We start from the raw sequence: 23,972 nt of genomic DNA, 5'->3' as shown, positions 1-23,972 counted from the left end.
TTTGCCATGAAGTATGTTTGTGAAACTCCATTTTTGTAAATTTCACTGTAAGAGGTTGATTATTATAGGAGAAAAGCTTAATTTGTTTTCTTAAATTTCATACTGAAGTCCCCCCCATAGGTACGTCAATGTGCCGTCACAGATTTCAAAGCATTTTTCTCGCAGTCAGGCCATTGTGGCTCAGTTAAGGTTTCTGAAACTTAATATGTTTAGTCTTTGGCTCTTTTAGACAAGTTGGGACAAGTTTTGGACAAGTTGGCTCAATGACAAGTTAGCTAGGCCTGAGCAGACGCCATCAAAATGCGCGACATCACGACGAGCTGGTGCGGGAACTTAAAACAGCTGTCGCCACTTGCCTTTCATTTTTTTATTCTGCCATTTCAGTGGGGTAATTTAAAAAATACAGCGCAAATAATTTGTTCCTTTTTAATGCTCCTTCAGCGGCGGCATTTTCTCACCTCCCTGAACTGCAAACAGGATGAGGTCTTCAACAACCCGCAAACAGTTTCCATTCAGACCCGGTTCGTCCTTGAGAACGTGTATGAAGGGCTCAACCTCGCCCCCTTCGCCCATCATCAAGGCCTGCATCACAGACTGCACCTGCATGAAGCATTTGCCATTGACAAAGGATCACGTGGCACCAGGCTACTATATGCTGATTCCATTTCCAATGGCTGCAATCCCCAAGAAACAAATTTATTTATTTATAAAACACAGTCATGAACGACAATCTTGTGGGCATCATTAAGGAATGTGCAATAGAAGTCGGTGGTAACTCCGTTAGACAGGATACGAGTAAGCTATCGCAGGAGACGAAAGATCTGATCAAGAAACGCCAATGTATGAAAGCCTCTAACCCTACAGCTAGAATAGAACTGGCAGAACTTTCGAAGTTAATCAACAAGCGTAAGACAGCTGACATAAGGAAGTATAACATGGATAGAATTGAACAAGCTCTCAGGAACGGAGGAAGCCTAAAAGCAGTGAAGAAGAAACTAGGAATTGGCAAGAATCAGATGTATGCGCTAAGAGACAAAGCCGGCAATATCATTACTAATATGGATGAGATAGTTCAAGTGGCTGAGGAGTTCTATAGAGATTTATACAGTACGAGTGGCACCCACGATGATAATGGAAGAGAGAATAATCTAGAGGAATTCGATATCCCAGTAGTAACGCCGGAAGAAGTAAAGAAAGCCTTGGGAGCTATGCAAAGGGGGAAGGCAGCTGGGGAGGATCAGGTAACAGCAGATTTGCTGAAGGATGGTGGGCAAATTGTTCTAGAAAAACTGGCCAGCCTCTATACGCAATGCCTCAAGACCTCGAGCGTACCCGAATCTTGGAAGAACGCTAACATAATCCTAATCCATAAGAAAGGCGACGCCAAAGACTTGAAAAATTATAGACCGATCAGCTTACTGTCCGTTGCCTACAAAGTATTTACTAAGGTAATTGCAAATAGAATCCGGAACACCTTAGACTTCCGTCAACCAAAGGACCAGGCAGGATTCCGTAAAAGCTACTCAACAATAGATCATATTCACACTATCAATCAGGTGATAGAGAAATGTGCGGAATATAACCAACCATTATATATAGCTTTCATTGGTTACGAGAAAGCGTTTGATTCAGTCGAAACCTCAGCAGTCATGGAGGCATTGCGGAATCAGGGTGTAGACGAGCCGTATGTAAAAATACTGAAAGATATCTATAGCGGCTCCACAGCCACTGTACTCCTCCATAAAGAAAGCAACAAAATCCCAATAAAGAAAGGCGTCAGGCAGGGAGATACGATCTCTCCAATGCTATTCACAGCGTGTTTACAGGAGGTATTCAGAGACCTGGATTGGGAAGAATTGGGGATAAGAGTAAATGGAGAATACCTTAGTAACTTGCGCTTCGCTGATGATATTGCCTTGCTTAGTAACTCAGGGGACCAACTGCAATGCATGCTCACTGATCTGGAGAAGCAGAGCAGAAGGGTGGGACTAAAAATGAATCTGCAGAAAACTAAAGTAATGTTTAACAGTCTCGGAAGGGAACAGCAGTTTACGATAGGTAGCGAGGCACTGGAAGTGGTAAGAGAATACATCTACTTAGGACAGGTAGTGACTGCTGATCCAGATCATGAGAGTGAAATAATCAGAAGAATAAGAATGGGCTGGGGTGCGTTTGGCAGGCATTCGCAGATCATGAACAGCAGGTTGCCATTATCCCTCAAGAGAAAAGTGTATAACAGCTGTGTCTTACCAGTACTCACGTACGGGGCAGAAACCTGGAGGCTTACGAAAAGGGTTCTACTTAAATTGAGGACGACGCAACGAGCTATGGAAAGAAAAATGATAGGTGTAACGTTAAGGGATAAGAAAAGAGCAGATTGGGTGAGGGAACAAACGCGCGTTAATGACATCTTAGTTGAAATCAAGAAAAAGAAATGGGCATGGGCAGGACATGTAATGAGGAGGGAAGATAACCGATGGTCATTAAGGGTTACGGACTGGATTCCGAGGGAAGGGAAGCGTAGCAGGGGGCGACAGAAAGTTAGGTGGGCAGATGAGATTAGGAAGTTTGGAGGGTCAACATGGCCACAATTAGTACATGACCGGGGTAGTTGGAGAAGTATGGGAGAGGCCTTTGCCCTGCAGTGGGCGTAATCAGGCTGATGATGATGATGATGATGATGAAAACACAGTCAACTTCATTAAGACAAAGACATCTGATATGAAAATACCTCGATTACATTCTACATTCATTACAAGTGCAAAGGTCTCATCACGAAAAAGAAATCAAGAGTGAGCGTGTATTTAAGTTTTGAGCATTGTCCGTGCAATGTTCTACCATTGAGCTACAGCAGGAACTGTCCTTCCATCGGCTTTCTTGGGTATTTGTCCATGTGCACAAGTTTAGCCGTGGGAGTGTTAGCCAGCGCCACCCACAGCCCTGGTGGCAGATGTAGAACAGCCTTTCAAGCGGGACATTCTCATTCAGGACTTTCCACATCTGCCCCACCATGGCCATGAGTGAGAAACTTTTATAGCATGTTTTTCAGTCAGACATCCCCGCAAACCAATTTTTGAAAACCACTGATCACAGAACAGGAACGTGTGGCATTGTCAAAAAGCCGGGTACAAGAATCGTACCTGTGAAGGCAGGCCAAGGTGCTGTATCAGCTGCAGAAGGCATTTTTCGCAAAATTCTCTGAAAGACAAATTGTGGAAAGAATTCACACAACCATTGGCAGGTACCAACGATCTCTTCAGTGCCTCTGAAGAATAAGACCAACTATACTGCATAAAAAGTAAAATAGATTTGAGTAATTTTAATTACACATGCAGGCAACAACAGGCGGCACAGGTAACAACAGGGAGTCCAGTTCATGTATGACCAAAGCTCACTTAAAGTCATGTAGTGTGGGCTTCTGCTATGACAACCCACATATTCCAAAACACCGAAATGTCTGACGAAGTTTCAGGCACGACACTTCCAACACGTCTTTATGTTGCATTTAGTGAAGGTCCAGACCATCTGCACCCTAGAAGAAATACTGGCAAGCATAAATAAGTACCATAAATAAGTGCCATAAATAATTTACTATGTGCTTCTTACTATAATACAACCAGTTTTGGTACACAGGAGCTGGACGCATCATGATGCACTACCTCACTCTGTTCCTGCGATCGCTGCTGCTGCCACAGAAGAGCACGCAAGAAGAAACACACGCAGCAATCTTATTTTTTCAATGACCAACATTACACCGCCTAGCATTATTGCCACACAATGACGGCCAATTCTGCACCGTGCCATGATATCACGATAATGTCGGTGGTGCTAAGTGCTGCATTCCGAGACCAACTTTAGCATCAGGTTAGACTACATGAACGCAGCTTTTTGCACGCAAGACGAGGACGAAGAAGAGGCTGAGACACACGAGTGCAGTGTGTCTAAGTCTCTTCTTTGTCCTCGTCTTGTGCGCAAAAGGCTGCGTTCATGTCCTACCAACATGCCCAAACAGTCACCTTAGCTAGGATACAGTACTAGTGTTTCCCAACCTTCATACTTGCCAAGTACAATCCTTTTCACATGTGAGGAACATGCGGCAGAACTACAGCTTCGATAATATGAGCCAGCGCTTATTCAAAAAGTCGTGTGAAGATACTGAACTTTCTTTTAGTTCTTAGTTGCACTTCCTATCACTGGCTGTTGGCGTATGAACCATAGGTTGGCAGAATAAGCGGACGCTCGTTCACGCTCACTCACCAATATTTTTGTAGGATCCAGGCTGTGTACTCACTCCCATTCATGCAAATTCACACTGGTCGGCACTCACTCACGTTCCTATTCATGTTTACCAACACTCACTTGTGCTCACGGTTGCTTCCATTTACACTTATTGGCCCCCACTTAAGCTCATATCCGCATCAGCTCCCACCCACCAGCGTTAGCTCACTTACATTCTTACATCCACTCACACTCACCGACAGTTACTTATGTTCATACTCGTGTCCGCACATAACCGTTACGGACACTTGTTTCATACTCGCGCTCACTCAAGCTAACCATCACTGACTTTTGTTCCACACTTGCGTCCAGTAACAACTTTCATCACTCATTAACGCTCCATCTCACCCTCATGCAGTGAGCCTGAAGCGAGGACGAGTCAATGCACTCATGAATGAGTATGCCGACCTATCGTGTGAATGCATTTTTGTAACTTTATGCTGCCTTATCAACACTCAATTATCATTTGTCATTGTGTTTCAAGCATGTATGTTCTTTTCGGCCTTATTGCAGCTGCCGCTTCAACTATGGGCACTCCTCTCGTAATGACGTGCCTAATAAACTTCACCTCTGAATGTGCATGTTGAATAAATTAAAAATTGTAAGGATAATTGTCACGATCACCTTCCAAAGTTTTTTAGTACAAGGAGAATGCAATGTCACAGATTGGGGTAAGCGTTTGATACCCGTGAAGGCTGAGCTAAAAAAAAAAATTAAATTTAAGCTGTACAACTAACATAGCTAGGGTGGCAAGTTACAAAAGGCGGAAAAACGTTAAGGGCTGTCACACAGTTACAAAAAAATTGTCGGTGCAGCTTATATTATTGTGTCCTAGCTACGTAACAAGGTTTTCATTTTCAATACCCTTTTATTTATTTAGTTCTTCTGACGGGTGAGGGGGGCCTTATAATGCTTCATCCGAAATGTATATGTTATGTGTCTTTTATATGCACAGTATATGGTAGGCACAAAGAAGATTCTCGTACACACTTAACCTTGCAAACGTCTAGTGCATGGGGTACTAGAAAGACAAGCCCTGCGAAAATATGTCGCTATTTACCGGTCCCATTCATCCGGGAAAAGGTCGTGAAGCGAAAGTGCGCAGATGGCGCAATAGGAATACAAGCCGGCATCTCCCAAAATTTTCTGCAACGGCCTCCCGAGGCGATGTGGTGTTGGAACTCCTTGAAAGAGAATGAATACAAAAATATGAGACACACGTAGAGAGGGCGTGTTAGCAGCTTTATGAATAAGGATGTCGAATTCAAATGTTTAGGCAGACAGTGAAAGCGTTATAAGCAGCGCATTACGACAGCTAGAAGTGCATCAGGTGCGACATGTATTGCGACAGCCAGATGCTACGATCTCGCGCTTACATAGCCTCTAGTAGCGCACAGTTAGTTTAGCTTGTCGCGTCGTAATCACCGCACTTTTGCGCACGACGCGATCTCTCGGTGCAAGACGCGCGAACCGCGCTTTCGGTCCTAAACAATTGATTCCCGCTGCATCAGCTGATTCCATGCCATCACACTCGCAAAAACAATCAGCCATTTCTAACGCACAGCAGCCAACTGCACAATGTGTGACGCGGAGGCTTTTTCATCCTACGATGCTTGTCTAGTTCTTTCTCAGTTTAAGATGGACAAGATCCAGACCTTGAGGAGGAGACTGGACATCCTCTTCAGCCTCTAAACCAACTTCGTCAGCCATGACGGTTGTCACAAGTCAAGTCGCAGTTCCGTCTTTACACACTACTCGCGATGGCATTCTGGTAACTTAATCAGTTTGTGTAAACATTCACATTTCTCGTGGTGATGTAAAGACAAAGTCGGGAACCCATGATAAGCCGATAACATTAGAAACAGCATGTGCAGAACAGCGCATATGGGATCAGACGAAACCACGACTTTCGCGCACGCAGTCATTGCGCTCTATAAAAAATAGTGCACGTCATGCTGCTGCGCTTCACTAGCTCATTTTTACAAAGAAAAGGCAGTCTTAATTGTATAACGGTGACCGTAAGCAATTAATCAGATGTCGGTTTCGCCTCTGTAACATTATGCTGGGCGTAAAACAGGCAAATTATGCTGCCGTTGATTTTTTTACGTCTGCTTGGGCCACCCGCGATTTGCGCGTCGGCGCAGGAACACGCGCTTTATCGAGTAGCTTGCTTGATGATGATGGCTAGCGGGGTTTTCGTGGCTTCGGCGTGATTTGGCTTTTGACTTTTATGTGGGCTGCCGGTGGCTGAGGCTACGGCTTTGATGTGTTGCTGTGGTAGCCGGATGATAGCCGTGGCAGCGGCGTGGTATGTACCGTACCATTGAAACTTGAAAACAACGTTGTTTGAAAATCAAGTAGCGGTATGTGTCAAGCCTTGTAGCCTCGGAACTTATTTTTCTGTGTTGAGGACGCATCAGTGCTATGATTCGAGATGAACAGTGTCGGAGAAGAGTGCAACGAACTGAAGAAAAAGTACGACGCGTGCTTTCACAGTTGGTTCTCGGACCACTTTCTCAAGGGGCGCAAAGACGATCATTGCGCTTCCCTGCTGAAGGTCTACCAAGAATGCGTGAAGAACGCCATCCGCACGCAGAACATCGAACTGTGGGAGCTAGAACAGGACGTTCTCGGCTCTGACAAAGAAAAGGCGTCTCCACCGCCGAAGAGCTAGCGCTTTGACCGCGCCAGCGAGACGCTGGCCCCCACACAACTCGCTGCCTATCTTGACACGGACCGAGTGGCCCCATGGGTGGTCGAGTGATAGCACCGTATCAAATGACCCGAAGTCGCCTTGTGGAAACAAGCAATGTGTGGTTTTAGGAACGCGCAAAAATAAAGTTATGTTTGATACGACACTGCTCGCACACCTTTGCACGCGTGCAATGTATGCCGCTTGCACCAGCGAGGGTAGCTATCTTCGCTCGATTTTCGGCTGCCAGCGTCGAAAACCGGTGCTGCCTGAACCCTGCAGACGAGTCAAGGTCGTTCCCAGAGTAGCGCCACCGTCTTTGAAACTCGTGTGGTTCTGATAGCGCTACAGAGATTAGCGTATTTGTAGCTGGCAACGGCTGGCCCTCTGCGCACGTCCACAACCGTCCCTCGGCTTTCAAATCGTTGCACTCGCGTCGAGCCAGTCGGTTGTCGGTTGTTTGCTAGCGCGGTCACACGCATAGTTGTGTACGTCCTCTGTAAGGCAGGAAGCACAATATGAAGGTGTTAGTGGCCGTTGTCGTTCTTCTAGTCGGTTTACAGCATGTCTCTTACTGCTACCCTAACTTGGATTACATCGGCAATAGAACGCACTTGTTGCGTTTCTTCAATTCCGTGCCTGGAGTGTTGGGTACCTATGGAACCGAGTATACTATCGAGTCACTGACAGGGAAGCTGCCTCTCGAATGGCAGAACGTGACCTCCAGGCGTTCTAACCTGCTAGAGATAGCCAAGAAACTAAACTTGACCAAATTAGTTGAAGCAATAATCAAAGTAGGGCTTGGAGGGCTGCTGAATCACGAAGGTAAGCAAATCTCCATGAAGTGTATGTTAAAGCAAGAAATTCCTTTTTTCATTGTATTGCACTGATTAGTCCTTTCGTACATTTCTTGTCACAAATTTGTGAGTGTGTAGTTTCTTACACGTTACTGACATTTCTTGCGGGTGTCTGCCTTAGGTCCATTCACTTTGTTTGGCCCCACCAACGAAGCATTTGAAAAAGCACCTGGCTACTGCAGAAATGTTCCACTGAAAGATGTCGTCAAGTACCATATTGCACTTGGTTCACACAAGAAAAACGAATTCAAGAACAACCTACTGCTCACCAGTTTCCTACAGCAACGCCAACTACGAATTAATGTGTACCCGCAGACCAATGTGAGCTACCAAACTTTTATCCACTACTTTTGTGTAACTGCCTTACTCAGAAGCAAATGCATGTATGTGGAGAAGTATGTTTACTGACCTATTTATAGCACACTGTCGTCTTGGTCATGAGACCCTATGCAAGAGTGTGAATACAAGATCTCCAATTATAGTATTGTGGAATAAGTGCTCAGTATTACAATAGAGAGAGTAACTAACATAAGCTGGGGCAGAAAAGGATAGAGGGAAATTGGGCTAGTTGGTGCTTGTTCATGTTGTAATGCGTTGAGTACTACTGACCAATTGCCAAAAAACGAAAGGATGCACCAGGCGAGAATAACGTAGTGCAATCACTGTGCTATATTGTTATTGTCTGGCGCGTCCTTTCATTTTTCAGTGGTGAGCTTCATTGCACTACAAGATGAGAGAGGCAGAAAATACTGCTTAGCCTGGGGAAGGAGTCAATTTTTATTCTACGATCTCGCACTGGTGGTGATTGAAGAACTAGCGGTGGATTTTAGAACGATAACTTGCTTGTTGAGACAATGTCACCCGGGCCATTTTTGTCTGCACCATATTGCATGCACAATTTTACTGGTAACGTTTACAACAAAACAGCTCACATAATGCAAAGCATAGAAAAAAAGGAATGCTTGCAAGTGTAATCAATGAACAAGAACCAATGGGGGGCTACTTTTACGACAATGCCCTAAATTTAGTGTTGCCAAACTTAACCACGCTTTTATCCCCATAAAAGTGACAATGAATTCATTTGCCTAGAACATGGAGAAATAAAGATTTGGAACTCTGCTTGTGTAATTTGGTCCCGTTGAGCTGACCGAGTGACCTACTACTTTTTTCACAGTCTATCACAGCTGCTGGAAGAAACATCACCAGCACCGACAATGTTGCCTCCAACGGAGTTGTGCACGTGCTTTCAGATGTGATCTGCTCACTGTACAAAGGAAGTGCAGCTTTTGAATTGAGCCGCTGCAAGGCGTACTCTATCCTCAACGAATTGATTAAGACAGCTGACCTCTACAATGCATTGGATGGTGAGCTCAATGTGCATGTAGACATTGTATTACTTCAGTGTAGAATAGCCGGCTAGGGTAATGGCTCTATCTCAGACATTTCACAAATTTGCAGTTAGCCACGCTAACATGATTCAGTGAAGGTGTCGAGGCGAGAGCAGTGGCGATAAGCCTAGGCTCCCTCCTCCCCCTTAGTGGGCACCCTGTGCGCACTTATAGTTGTAAGTTGACTCTTAGTTAAAGCACCGAGAAATTTCAAGGGACGCTGTACCTTTCATCTGCTGTATTCAAATATACATGTGAAATGCAGAGATGCTGTCATCTAGCAACTGCAGAACCAGTCTTAATGAAATTCACAGCATTTAAAGACGCCATTATCCCTCTAATGCACGAATTATTTCCAAGAGCACTGCATGAAATTTTCTCCCCTCCCACACCTTTTATTTTTATTTTGCCAGGCTCGGTGAAAAATGGCCTCATTAGAAATGTTTATTACTTATATGGAATGAAAACATTTAACAAGAGAGCCTGTTTGAAGCGAGCATCTTCTCAGTATATATTAGACCTTTCGTACAATAATGTCTAAACACATGGCAGCAAAATGAACATAAACTACGAAATGTTATGTGCACGTTTCCAAGGTCTATGATACATGGTGAAATGAGCAGACACGCTTGACTTGTTCTCCGTGAGCTAAGGAGAGAAAAAAAAGTATGGACAGGTTAGGGGGGTCTTTGGCGATGTCAGTACAAACTGGAAGTTCAAGGACAGCTAGGGCTTGATGGTTAGAGGGCTACGTTCTGGCAGCTGTTGTGTCCAAATGTTTTCACCAAGTGGCAGTTTTTCAGCAAATTTGTATGAAGGAGTCCCACGACAGTTTTCGTGCGGCAGCAACCTGTGGCAGCATGACCAATATGAATCGGGTAGAGGTGTACTGTACAGAGTGGATCTGATGCAGCATTTGTAACATGCATCAGATATAGTGGGTATTATAGAAAGTACCAAGCTCAAATATATTGAACTGTTTGAAAAGAGTTTGGTATAGTGAAGGAGTTGGCAGTGAACATAGTGATAGCATTTGGAAAATCTTGGATAGACCTTGGGCATTGGCAAACCAGACTCCTGGGCTTCCAAAGCTTGCGAGAACTGACTTAGTATACAGCATCATTGTCCCTGATGTAAATGTTGCATGCATCTGCAAGGGTGTTTTTCTTTTTCCTTCTGCCTTTTCTTTTTGCCAGTATTGCCAGCAATTGATAATTTTCAATATTATGAAGCAATGCTTCGAAGTCTACAAATATGTCACTCCACAATCAAGACATAAAACAACACTACAGGCTGCACCTAACGGAATGTCTGAAAGCAGCAATATTTATGTCCTATATACATCGTTCTGTATTCTACCAATAACTTAGGGACAGGTCTTTTGAAAAACTCAAGTAAACATTATAATCATATTGGTGTGTGAACTCAAAACTATTATGCTATCTTGGTCTGCTTTCGTAAACTGCACAATACGCGCAGTTTACGAAAATGTGATATCAGATTTTGGCACATAGTTGTGGGACTGTAACCTTAAGGCTTCTTGTAAACTTCTTTTAAAAGCAATTTTTGGAACTTATTTTTAAAACATTTTATGTTGTAAATAACAAATCTAATCCCAGAACTTCATATGTTTATTCTAAGTGCAACAAATTTTATACCTCTTTAGCGGTTTCTTGATAAGAGCATCCTTGCATCTGACATGTTTCTTTTTTTTTCACGGTGGCCGCGTTTCAATGGGGGCGAAATGCGAAAACACCTGTGTACTTAGATTTAGGTGCACGTTAAAGAACCCCAGGTGGTCCAAATTTCCAGAGTCCCCCACTACGGCGTGCCTCATAATCAGAAAGTGGATTTGGCACGTAAAACCCCATAATTGAATTTTTTTTTCATATGACATACTTTAGTTTTATTAAATAATAAAATTAAGGTTGACGCCGAGTCTAGGCTTGTTATTTCATGCGCGATGTGAGTGGTTGTACAAGTAATATCCGCATCTTCAATGAAACTGCCCGAGTAGGCAGCATTGCATCACCGATTTCAGGCGTGTTTTTTTTTTTTTTTTCTTTGGAGTGAAAGAACAAAATAGGTGTACATGTGAGAGTACTTGTAGCACTTGTGTTATGTCTTTAACTGTATCTTTCATATTTATGCTGTTTTATTCTTGCCATAATGCTTTGAGTGGCTTTTGCATTGTTTGTCAATTGCTCAGTATGTTTTATAATGAACTTACCTATTGCCATGTATTGAATGTTTATCATCATCTGGCACTTATTGCCATCTGTTCCTAATTGTGTTAAATGTCGAATAGTTATGAATGTAAGTTGCTAAGCAGTGCTTTCATGCTGTTCTGCTTTTCTCACCATACATTGGATGTCTATTACATTACCATTTACTCCCCCCTATGCATATACAATATGGTCCACTGTTAAAAGGTGCACATAATTAATGATCAAACCAACATAACTTGGTTTTTGACAGTGCAGAAAACAAAAGTAGACAGAATGAAAACGCACCACAATGTCCTGACAACTCGAAGTTTTTTATTGTCCTGAGACCAATGAACAGGACTAATGTCCAAACACATGAAATCTAGAGCGGATTGTTGTGAGAGCACACCACGTCATAAAGCTAAGCAGGAGGAATGCCTGTTGTAGCTTTTTGCGGTTATTTTCTTGTGTGCATAAAGCGTCCCTCCTGCTTACTTTTATCGTGCGGCGTGCTCTCTGAACAGTTCACTCTTGCTTTAATGTGTTTGGATCTTGTTCCCACTTGTTGCTCTCGTGGCAATAAACCTTCCACTTGTCAGTCAGCACTTTGTGGTGTGTGTGTTCATTCATTCTGTCTGTCTTCATTTCCTGCACTGTTCTACCGTCAAAAGTCACTTAGAATCAACAAGCCCAGCTTCGCATGCTGCTGCAACATAAACTTGAATGTGTCATTCACTTTCTAGGCTAAAAGTGGTTGTGTGGCCCATCAGGTAGATTATATCAGCAAAAAATTGCTTCGGAGGCATTCATGTCAAAACTGAACCGTAATCTGTCACGAAATGCTAATTTGGTGTTATCTTCTGCACTGGACCATACTGCATACACATGTACATGGGGCCGCTTTCAGGAGTCGCTACAACAGTCATGAGTTTATCCCATTTCAAAACTTAACACAGTGTTTTGTGAAACCTGTCCGACTACACAGGTGACGGACCGTTCACACTGTTTGCTCCAGTAGATGAGGCATTCGCAAAACTGAGTCCAGATGTCATTGACCACCTCAAGAGCAACGTTACAGCCCTGAAAGGTATTGCCTTTTTTTATTCTGCACCAGCCCTATTACCAGATCTTTTCTTCTTTTCATTAAGAAATGGTAATTTAACCTTCTCTATTCGTATTTGAAAAAAGGTTGCACACTTACGTTTAATGGAACAGACATTAGTATTATTGTGAAACATTGACTTGACAATGCCCAGCTTACCTAATTTTTTTATCTAACAGAAAAATTGCAATAGCATATTGTTTAGCCTTGAGGCTGAGCTATTCTCCCAGTTTAGAGAACTCTTCAATGAAATGAAACAATATGTGACACCCTTCAACCCCATAGGTAGACTGCGGGCTGAACAAAGCCTCTCAAAGATCAGGTCACTTTATCTTTTGCATGCATTCTTTCTTCCTTTTTTCTTTTTCTCATGTTCACTCTATCAGAGAATGTTAAACCCGAATGTACAAGTACTGCAGTAACTATGTTGCCAAAATTATGAGATGTAGGTGTGAACAGCAGCATTGGTGATAATATCCTACAAGATGAAGACAAATCGTACTGTGAAGAGTCGTACTGTGAAGAGTTCTTGGGTTACAGTGGTGATGTCTGCTATCTTTCTTTTTCATTGGCGATGTCTATCAGCCTTCAAAAGCTGCCAAGGAGCCCTATTCCTTTGACCCACTTTCTTTACCCACTTTCTTTACCCACTCCTCCTACGTATTCCTACATGATGTGCCTGCTTTATTTTGTTTTGCTGTCTTCATAAACACAAGATCTTATCATTTCATGTTTTGAAAGGCGAGTTCTTGCATTACCTGTGCACATCAACGTGACCAATGCGTTTTTCAAGCTGTGCTAGCTGAGTGTGTCTTCAACTCAAAGCTTCCAGCTCGTTAATTACCATTGGTCATGAACATGAATGGGAGTCCTTCAAAGGCACGTGTACATAAATAGTGGACAAGCAAAAGCTGTCCACTTTAAATAGAATAAGACAGTAAAAGCAATGCTTGAACAGGAACACTTCTCCCATAAAAAAACGAGAAGAGTCCTTATTAGGTGAGCAACAGTGCAGTGTTAGCTGCACTCTCTCTCGAGTAAAATAGGACACAAAGGGCACGTTGTAAGACTTAATTCCCATGAACAAAAACAAAAGTAGGATTCACATATGGAAACATATGTATTCTTGTATACGGAAACTTGTATTCAGCAAAAAAAGAAAAACAACAACAAATAAAGTAGTGAAACAAAGGAGAGCAACAGCTGAAGGCCCAAAACAGCAATATCCTATAGGAAAAACAAAACCACCACTATGTTAGTACTACAATGATAAATTGTGTGAGAGAAGCAGACAGCCGCCTGCAGCAAAAGGGTGCCAAATTAGCTTCTCTATAAAGAAAAAAATTCAAAACACAGCTGCTACATAAAAAGAAATTGCTTTAACATATTGTTCTTGCTCTTACAAATGAAGACTCTTGCAAATGGCACAAAGCTGTTATAGCTAGGAAGTATCTTAATTTTTGCCTAATTTTCCTTGAAGTAAGCAAGCATGCAGTCCAAGTACAACCATAGTATGCTCTGCAAATTATTGGAGTAGAATAACTACCCCCTATTTCCATGTGAGTGAGACTACAACCAATTCGTGTGCAGATTCATGGATCATAAGGAATGTCAGTGTAATTGCAGTTAGTGGTTACCTGGTACCATAGCACACTTGGCATGCACTAGTGCACTAGTCAACCAAGTGCAGTGGCACCAGGCCGCACCATGCTGCTGAGAGTGCTGAGCCACTCGTAGTAGTACCAAATCAGCCCTTTCCTTTTGAACCATCTCAGTGCTTTCTGTACACTCAGCCTGACACCAGGTAACAGGATTCTACGTTTGTCACATTTTTGCAAGCATACTGCGCTCCTCATAATGCAGTCAAATGCCACGAAAGGCCAAAGCATTGATTCAGCTGTTGCTGGCAACGAACTGCTACATCTGTATCTCCGTAGTGTTATTTGGTTGGTGTTCATGCAATGGGCTCAACTTAGCAGCAGTGGTTAATTGCATTGGCCCCCGCCGCAGTTCTACCCGGGAAACATGTTACAGTGAGTGCCCATCTTAAAGTTGCCACTTCAAAGGGAAAACTTTTTTTGTGTGCAGAAGATAGTGAAATTTAGCCTTGTAGTCATTACCGTGATTACAAGTTAGACTGCTACCTGTTTCAAAGGACGAAGAAAATTTGTCAGCACTCCTAAAGGCACATGGTACGATGCTATGTGGGACTGGAGGGCGAAGATCTTGCTGGCTGGCTTGAGTATCCTAAACATGAAAAATAGGACGGAATCTTTGCAACTACGCAAATCCATCACTTATTACTTGTCCCGCATTCAGATTTGCACCCTTACTGGAAGCCCATGCTTGATTTTGTCACTTATAACGACAGGCGTGGACGTGCCTAAGACACTCGTTGCCTTTGCTTTATCTTGACCAAATCAAGCATGGGCTTCAAGGCACATTTCTGAATATGGGGGTAAGACAAACACAGTAGCTTAAGATGCCTAAAGTAACCAGTTTTCGGCTTCTCCAAATTCAGTGATTAGGTTAAAATCCCAGAGTTGAAATCCAGAGCTATAGAATCTCCGTTGTCATGGAAGCAGATCTAAAGCGTCTGCTTAAATAGTACCACTGACAATGATATTTGTTCTTGCGAGCAGTAGTCGCAGCGAAGCTTTATATGATGTGCAAAAAGGTTGACTGTTCAAGAACGTGGGCAAGTACATGGCCTCTGCCTATGAATAATACCAGCACGTAATACTGCACGCTATACACAGGAGCTATGTAAATGTACAGAGGAGTGACAAAGCACGCAAAAGATCACTTAGCTCTACAGAGAGCCCTTATTGTCTCCACCAGAAAAAAGCAATGTATGAATGGTGACTACCTCACATGTGTGCCAGGACCACTTAAACCATTGTGCCGTTGTGCACAAAACCTGTGGACCGCAAGAAGCACAGTGAAAGAAGGACTGAGTATGAGAAGCTGAACTGAAACACGGGACAAAGGGAGACAAACAAGAACATTGCTTGTCTATCGCCATTTGTTTCTGGTTGCAGTTCAGCTGTTCAAACTCGTCTCAGCCATGCAACGATTGGCTGAGTTTCATACTATTCCAACAAGGAACACCGCCGACATGCCTTGAGGCGTACTGCCGAAACCGTTGTGTGTTTGCGTTGTGCATCAGCCCTTCTGGCCCATGCTAAGCACTCGTTACCGGCATACAAGAGAAGAAAGTACATGCTTGAAAAGCATGTGCCTGCTGATGACCAGACACCGCTGCAGACATGGCGAGCATAAGAAATGAAGTGTCACAGCATCAGCACCGCAACATACAAGTGGTTCATTGTGAAAAAGGAAAGGATGGCGCTATCTTGCTATCTTCTGCAGCCCTTGAGGGAGCATGGCATAGAGGAGCATGGCTCAGCGCCAGCACCGAAACATAAGCTTGCACATGCCCGCATACATTTGCTTGCTGCACTTATGGTGACGTATGACAGGCACGTGACTGTGAGACTAATTGATAATTGGACAATAATGCTACGTAAAATCCGTTTAAATCACTTAACTTTTCTGACATCTTTAAACATCACTTTTTATTTAGTGTGACATTTATGGTGTGCTTCTGGCTCCTTGCGTTCGACATACATGGCCTCCGAGACTGACTGTTAAGCATTGGAGGCCACACAATAAATTGCGCACGTGAGGTTTGTCACCATCTTAAAACGTTTGGTGGCGCTTAACAAAAGTAGAGCCCGTTCATATAATTTCCATGCGCTTCTTTTTTCTGCTGTATATCAGTTAACTGCTGAATATACTGTACCTTGTTTTTCGGTTACCTTCCCAAAGTTGGAAACGAAGAAGTCTGCAAAACTTAGAATCTGTAACACGAATGTTTTTGGCACACATACATTTTTCTTTCGCTTCGCCCACTGCTTGTACAGTTTGTTGTACTGAAACAATGTACATTTCATGCACAAACGTTCATTTTATGAGGTATCAAAGATCGATCAATGTCCAGCAAAAGAATGGGATGTCTTATGGACATTCATTACATGTCAACTGATGACACAGCGCAATATAGTCGTACCAACTACAGGCACCAACTGCGTAGCATCGTCCACATCAAAATCATAGAAGGGCATATACAATGCAAAAGTTTTGGGGGGGTCTACAGTGCACGTCTAAAGCACAAACTTTATGGAGGTTCCATGGACATGTAAAACTTTGTGCAATGTACGTCTGAGGTACTGTTTGTGGAGACGTCCTACGCACATCCAAAATTTTGTCCACTGTACATCTGATGAATGAACTAAATGGATGTTCAGTGGACATCCAAAACATTTATGCCATTGTAGGTTTCTTAGATTTATGTGCATGTAAAGGATGTCCATAGGACATCCCATTTTTTGATGGATGTTTGGATCAAACCGGTACATCTATTGGATGTTTGTGGCTATCTGGGAGACGTCAAGGCATTCAAACTATGCTTCAGGTTCCTGCAGTCGTCTGTAACAGCTCTATTTCATGGGCCTTTTCGTTACGATTAGGTTGTGTTGCACAGTGCTTGTATATATTTGTTATGTCCTAATACCATTCCTGCGGCCCGGCACATAAATTGCGACGTCACATTGGTTCCACATTTTGTCAGCATTAGTCGGTCCGACCCGTCAGCATTTTACATGCACGCTGCAGATGGATTGGGCTGGGTCGATCTACTTCATGCGGTGGGGCTGACTCAGCTTGACTAAACACTCGTTCAGCTTGACCGGCTAGCGTTTACATGAACTCGACAGGCCAATTCCAGCCTGACAAGCCGACTCAATCCGCTTCTGTCGGGTTCATGTAAATGCCCTCATTGATGCATCCCTTAGAGTCCTAAATGAGAGGAAAAAGAAAATACTTCAGCTCTCAGCTTACAGCTGCTGCGTGAAGCCAAAACAAAGTGGCAGTGAGCAGCCGAGCAAGTGCGCGCGAATGGTGATAGGCAGAAGGAAGAGGGAAAGATAAGCGGGCAGCACGGCTCGGGATATCATAGTTCAAGTTAACAAAAGCTTACTTTACTGTATAGAGAGAAATAGTAAGTAAAATAACAGCGACAAGGTTACATATCTAGATTTGCAAAAAAGGTTGGTCCTACCATGAACAGGTAATTGGCATTTGAGAGAGAAAGTGAGAACAAAACGTTGTCAGCAGAACCACCTAAGAATTTCTGCAACAGCCCTGTGTGAAGTCATAGATTATGGCGCAGCATCTGCTCTATGCTATGCTCTGTGCTAGTCGATTGCCTATAACATTTTTTTCAAGCATATGCAAAAGCACTGAAAGGTCCTTTTGAGGACTTTTCCTTTACAATATGAGCAAAACATGGAAGTAGTGTGAAATCTGTGATGTCATGCTGACATCATCATTGTTTCAGTTCAGGCAGCACAAATTTTTGGAGGGAAAGTATTGATTTCTTCCACTAACAATCAAGTGCATTTTTTTTTTTTTTTGCAAGAAAAGTGCACATAGGGTTTTTAAATACTAACGTACACTGACCTAAGCTGATTTAATATGTATTGCTTTAGTATCCCTTCAAGTAACATTTATGGCAAAGGTAAGCTGGCACAGTGGTGTTGCGCAGAACTGGGTGTTCTTCATTAGTTTTGGTTGTCTCTGTGTTCATATCAACATGAGAGCATATCTCTAAGCGGTATTACGTAGATCTCACTTAAGTTATATGCAGTTGTACAGTTATGCACAACGATTTACAGAGCGTTTTGCATCATGCAATCTGCCATAGGGGTGTAGTGGCTTTGGTGTTGCACCACTAAGCCCAAGGGCACGGCATAAAATCCCAGTCATGGTGGCCACATTTCCATGGGGGTGAAATGCAAAATTGCCCATGTCCCATGCGTTTGGTACACCATAAAGAACTCAAGGCGTTCAACACTAATCCAGAGTCCACCACTATGGCATTCTCAATAATTGTATACTGTTTTTGGCACACTGGAAGCACAGCGCAGAAGGACGATCAACAAAGACTAGACAGTCTTAGCACTAGTCCTGTTTAGTCTTTGTCGATCGTCCTTTCCGCGCTATGTTTCCAGTGTAACTATGTATTACCAACCAGCCCAAGCCTATACCCTTCTGTTTTTGGCAGGCAAAAAAAAAACCCTGAATGTAATTAATGTTTTTCACCAAGCACATTCCAAATACACTTTCTGTTTGCCAATAATTTTTCAGAGGTTCTGCTTTACCACGTGGTACCCAATGTGTGGTACAGCCCTGGGCTGGTGAATGGGAAGCTGAAGACTCTGCAGGGACAGAACCTGACTATTTCCATCGACGACGGTGAGTGCCAGGGCAAAGGGACAAGCCCGCAAGGAGTCAAAGTTACCATATTTGCACAAATATTACAGCAACGACTTTTTTTTCTCCAGAATTATGAGCCTAGAAAGCACCATGCTCCAAATATGCCCATTTCCTCCCCCCCTCCCTCCCATCCCCCTTATGTGAAGATTCAGATATACTAACTTGAACAGCAGTATGACAGCAGTACAGGGTGCTGCAGCACTACTCGGACATGCAGGTGCGGCACTGGCTCTGCACTGGGATGTAGGAGCTCGGTTGCAGGCATATTGCCTTGCTGTGCATGTCCGAGTTAATGTCTCGCGCTATGAGGCTTTTGGGTTGTCAGCCGTCCCCTGCAGGAGCTGCACAAGCAGGAAGTCTGGTTAGCTTTTCTTAATATTTTGTGGGCTTTCTTTCAAACACTGAAAACAGAGCCATGCAAAAGATTGTGTGCCACAAACAGTTGAAGTTGATGTTTTTCAATGTGTTCTAGAACCTATTGTTAACATATCTGCCATAACTATAATAATTGATTCAATTAATCATTGTGAGTGAATAAAGAACAGCACAAAAGATACTGAATGCTTCATGTTTCTGTTATTATGCAGTTGCTTTGACCTGCACAAGACACTTTTCTTTTTCCCCTGTGCGCATGGTATCTGGGACACCCTGCATGAATCAGCTTAGCTTTATAAGTGTTCAGAGTAATTAGAACATTGCTAGAAATTAGCAAAGTTTTCTTAATGGCACTCATACTGGAAAAAACTCAAGAAAGTAGTACTAGTTGTATTGAGTGCACGAGAGAAAATTTCCGAAATGCCGTCAGAGTCACTAAGACGCTTCTCCGGGCAGGGGTTTAAGTTTTACAATTGTAGCTGTAAGCAAGTGTCTGAGCATTTCTGCTTGAAACTTCTTTGCAATGACTATGACTCACCTTGTCTGTATCTTTTTACAGGTGGTGTCCACGTCAACGATGCTACTGTCACCTTGGCCGATGCAGCCGTGCGCAACGGTGTAGTCCATTCGATTGACACTGTCCTCATACCAAAGCTTCTGAGATTCAACCGACCCTTTCGTGTAACAATTGTAACCATGGCATAATTTTGCTTTGTTGGGTCATTCGGATCCCATTATACGAAATGGCTTTCCCCCACGACAGGGTCTCACACAAACTAAATTTGCTTGTTTAGGTACAGCGGTGCGCAATAAGACAGAAAACATACAGCCTTTGTCAAAAGTTTCCAGCCTACTTCATACATGCGTTTCATATGTGTGGTGCGGTTCCCATGGCACTCCTGATAATTTAGGCTGCTGGATGGTTAGTAAGAGAGTTCTTTTCATTCCTCAGGGCGTTGTAATTTACGGCGTACTGCAGGAAGTCCGTTAAACAGCCTGGTGATCGCAGGCAACATAGGAAATATGCTTTTGAGGAAGAGTTTACCTAAATTTGCATTCGGGACACCACAGTGACTCAACACATGTAATTGTAATGCAAGGCTGAGTATTCAGTACAAAAGCCAGTTGGGGTGTGTTCGCATGTCAAGCTTGAACTTGTGAGTAGTCACAGTAGCTTGAAAACTAATTCAGTGAGCCTTTTCATAATGTTCACGTAGTCAGCGACAAATGAAGTTATGCAAGAGACATGGGCCGGCGCGAAGGGTGCACATTTGTGGAGGTAGTAATGAAGTTGTGAGTAGCAGATGCTGTAGTTCATATCTCTTGGCTACAAGTGAACATTTTAACGCAACGCCTATTGTGCGGAGCATGGTTTCCATGCAGTATGGTGCAGGTGCATTATCACATTTCGTTTGTTGATGACCTGACACAGACTGCTAAAGACAAGCCAAGCACAAGATTTCAGACTGCGAGATTGATATTAATTCTGAGTAATATAACTGTAGCATATAACTAGGGGCGTGCGAATATCAAAATTTTCAAATACGAATACTTAGCATCGAATATCGGATCAAATTTTGAATAATGATATGCAAATGCATTCATTAGCAAGTTGGTTTATTTTAACATGTTGGAACATTGCAATTACATTGTCATTGGTAAAACAATTAACCTAGTAAGTCCTTATACCAAAAGATTGTATATTTGGCTCATGTTAGGTTTGGAAAATTGAGTAATCTCCGCTAGTTGTCTGTTCTCGCCAACCTGTGCCTTATTATACCGCATCAATTTCCCGTAAACTCGGAACCATTTGACCCTATACCAGCCGTCACTCATCGCATTTTCTGTCAATCAATAAGCTCAGGACTTGAGTGTGGAACCTGCACAAGAGTGCGCCTTCGCTGTTCGCAAACCCGTGCTACCCCTTGCTACTGAGAAGCTGGCTTTCCTGCACAGCTTGTGCGTCCAGTGGATAAGCTTGTCTTGCAGGCGAAATTCCGCCAGCAGCATGAAATTATCGCAACATTCAGCACAAAATCAGACACATTTTCTTATATTAGATACAAATAAACGCCAAGAACCACGTTTGATCCCTCGCAGCCAGCAATGTATTCAATTTGTTTCGAATATTCGTATCCAATCGAACATTCGAAAATTTTCGTACACCTAGTTTTCGAATTGAACACGAATATTAAAAAATATAGTAGTCGATAATATTCGAAATTTTCGAATATTTGCACGCACCTATATAAAACCCTTTTAACGTAGACCCCTTCACAATAATTAATATTGGTCACATTATTAAACAATTCTGTGCATTTAACATACACTTGACAGCCCTTGAATAAATGCAAAGTGACATCTGCTATAACCAAATACACTTTACTCGCCATTACATTTCATATGCACTGACATATTTTCTTGGTTTTTCCTTTCTTCTTTTCTTTTTCTTGGTAGTGCATTGGCAGGAGACAATAAAACATTGCTTTATTTAGTACTACATGGAATTTTATAGACTGCAGACAGCCTGCAAACGATTGCCGCAATGTCAAGTGTCACATTGCTATATCAGTAACAGTGCATTTGTAATCGTCCATTATTGAACAAATCTGTGTTGTCGTCTACTGTAAGTGATTGCATGTTCAATCAATATTCATTTATGTTGCACAGTGATCATTTCTGCTTATTAGAAAGGGATTCAAGCAGTTTTTTTTATCCGAGTTTGTTGTCAAATTCTTCAACTGCTTGTAATGGTTATTTGGACTTGTTGGCGTTAAGCTTCTTTGTATGTTGCAAGGAATGTCTTTTTTTCTTGCATGCGCTCACTCTTTGCCAAGTCCTCGAGCATGGTCAGACTTGTGGCATTCATTTGTTACATTCATGCAGACATGCAATTGTTGTCGAAAGCTAGAAGAGCAACCCAAAAGACATTGCAGTTGCTGCTCGGTGCAAGGGTAGCATTGTGATCAATGATGGTAACCAACTTCTGATCGTTTCTCCATGTACAGTTGACCATCGCCCAAATTATTATGTGCAAAGTAGCATATGTTTTCATTCAAATGAGCCAGAGGTTGTTTTGGTGACATATTCTATCTGTGCTGTGCCAATTTTGAAAACGTCGTGCCGCTTACTTCAGTTTGTTTTTTGGGAAAGCTGCTCGTTGACCTGGACTTGCCCGATAATTCCAATACGCTTGCAAAGCCACACTTTTATGCTTGAGTAAGGGATCCATACAAACCCCTAAGTATTCTAACGGTGGTCAGCCACCTGTTTAATTTCTAACAAAACCTTCATGCTTCGCATTCTTCACATAGTTTCAGAATTTTTTCAAGTATATGTGTATTTTTGTCTTTTGTAATACATGTATTTGGAAAACATTTTGCATTTACTTACATTTATTATGTGGAAGCTGGCTTTAAAGCAAGATGCAAATGCTGAATTCCATCCGGTTGCTTGCCGAGCATAGCCACATATGGCTTTTTTTATTCTGCTTATCAGCAGTGTGCTGTACTTACTGCATACATCTGTATTTGGTTAACACAAAAACGGCAAGTGATCGTCACATCATGGTGCCCACGAGGTTAATTTGCCTCTGCGGCCACCGCCGAAATTAACACTTTCTGGTTCTAGTGGTTTCTGTGGGAGCCTTAATGTTTTGCAGGAAATATCCTACATCAAGAAAAACAAACAACAAAATCATTATTGAAAAATTGTCGGCGATGCTAATAACGTAATTTGTAGACTTTGTGCCACAGATAAATATGGCTCTCCCTGAAATATCACAAATGTCCAAGCATCGCATCACACTGAGGCTAGGCCTCTGTGCTCTTATTTTGGAACCTGCTGTGCCTAATACAAGTTGCCTAGGGGCCTGAACAGCCCCAAGAATAACTAAATAAAATAATCTGTGGCCACATTTCACACCATTACGATTGCGAATTAGAGGTTTGAAGAACCACTTGCCACTTAAACATATTGAGCTTTTGGCTGTTCATGAGAAAAAGAAACTTCGTTTCCAGTTGGAACGTTTTTTTTTTTTTTTTTCCCAGACTTTGGTCGTTCAGATAATAAAAATATAATCAAATAAAAATATAAAAAGGTAATATAACATTTTTGCTTCATTTCTAAAATTTGGACCAAAAAGACTTAAGCTATACCATAGCGCCGAACGGTGCTATGTTATGACACCCTGTGATTGAATGCATTGAGGTAAGCAAGAGTTGTGCTTAGACCAAGGCAAGTCTAGCCAGCTTCGCCCACTTGAAGCAATGAAAAGTGCTATTATCACGCGCAAGGCTTTCACGACCATGAAATGTATCAAATGATGCCAGCTCACCTATGCGAATAAAATTTTATAATTGAAAAAAATTTCACCAAACTGCTTCTTTCAATGTGGTATGATCACCGCACTGCATAGATGTGGTTGGAAGACGGAACAAATTTAGAAACTAACCCAGGCTCTTATGTCCTGTAACATGCTGAAGGAATAGTTCAGCATGTGTCAATATCAAACAGTCTCATCTGCATAGGTCAGCACATTCGCTTGCATGTGCACGCACTCAAGCCGATTTCTGAGCAAGGTATTAACTTGGACCAATAGGTAATTGATAGCAAATTTGCAAAAGCATGTTACAAATGGAAAATATGCACAAAAACAGGTACAACAAAGTTTGAAGAAACAACTCTTTTGATAATTGCATTGTTATTTGCCATAATGAGAACAATTGCACACGA

The 23,972-nt window shown here is 42.5% G+C and overlaps 2 protein-coding genes across 2 annotated transcripts in view; one reads left to right on the top strand and one right to left on the bottom strand.

Moving 5' to 3' along the window:
* The window catches only part of LOC126547255 (transmembrane and coiled-coil domain-containing protein 4-like), a 40,371-nt gene extending 33,966 nt beyond the window's left edge, over nt 1–6,405 (bottom strand). Inside the window, exons 1-4 of the mRNA XM_050195213.3 lie at nt 5,934–6,405; nt 5,339–5,462; nt 3,141–3,198; nt 459–600 (exon numbers count right to left, since the gene is read on the bottom strand). Coding sequence (XP_050051170.1) covers nt 459–600; nt 3,141–3,198; nt 5,339–5,462; nt 5,934–5,988 — 379 coding nt within the window. The 5' untranslated portion in view covers nt 5,989–6,405. The remainder of the gene's footprint in view (nt 1–458; nt 601–3,140; nt 3,199–5,338; nt 5,463–5,933) is intronic.
* Nucleotides 6,406–7,332: 927 nt separating this feature from the next.
* On the top strand, nt 7,333–23,606 carry LOC126547298 (transforming growth factor-beta-induced protein ig-h3-like). The gene is made up of 6 exons (XM_050195261.3): nt 7,333–7,795; nt 7,949–8,148; nt 9,002–9,191; nt 12,408–12,509; nt 18,735–18,842; nt 19,798–23,606. Exons 1-6 carry the CDS (start codon nt 7,489–7,491, stop codon nt 19,941–19,943), a joined length of 1,053 nt encoding a protein of 350 aa, XP_050051218.1. The 5' UTR covers nt 7,333–7,488; the 3' UTR covers nt 19,944–23,606.
* The last annotated feature ends 366 nt before the right edge of the window (nt 23,607–23,972 follow it).

This window comes from Dermacentor andersoni, chromosome 3 (assembly GCF_023375885.2).
Source record: "Dermacentor andersoni chromosome 3, qqDerAnde1_hic_scaffold, whole genome shotgun sequence".
Lineage (NCBI taxonomy): Eukaryota > Metazoa > Arthropoda > Arachnida > Ixodida > Ixodidae > Dermacentor > Dermacentor andersoni.
This window is presented reverse-complemented; position numbering and strand designations above follow the sequence as displayed.

Bases quoted from the DNA above. Each gene is read 5' to 3' on its own strand.
- LOC126547298 (XM_050195261.3), top strand. From the start codon at position 7,489: ATGAAGGTGTTAGTGGCCGTTGTCGTTCTTCTAGTCGGTTTACAGCAT. The intron at 7,796-7,948 runs GTAAGCAAATCT...TGTCTGCCTTAG, and splicing joins AGGGCTGCTGAATCACGAAG to GTCCATTCACTTTGTTTGGC. The intron at 9,192-12,407 runs GTGAGCTCAATG...CCGACTACACAG, and splicing joins CCTCTACAATGCATTGGATG to GTGACGGACCGTTCACACTG.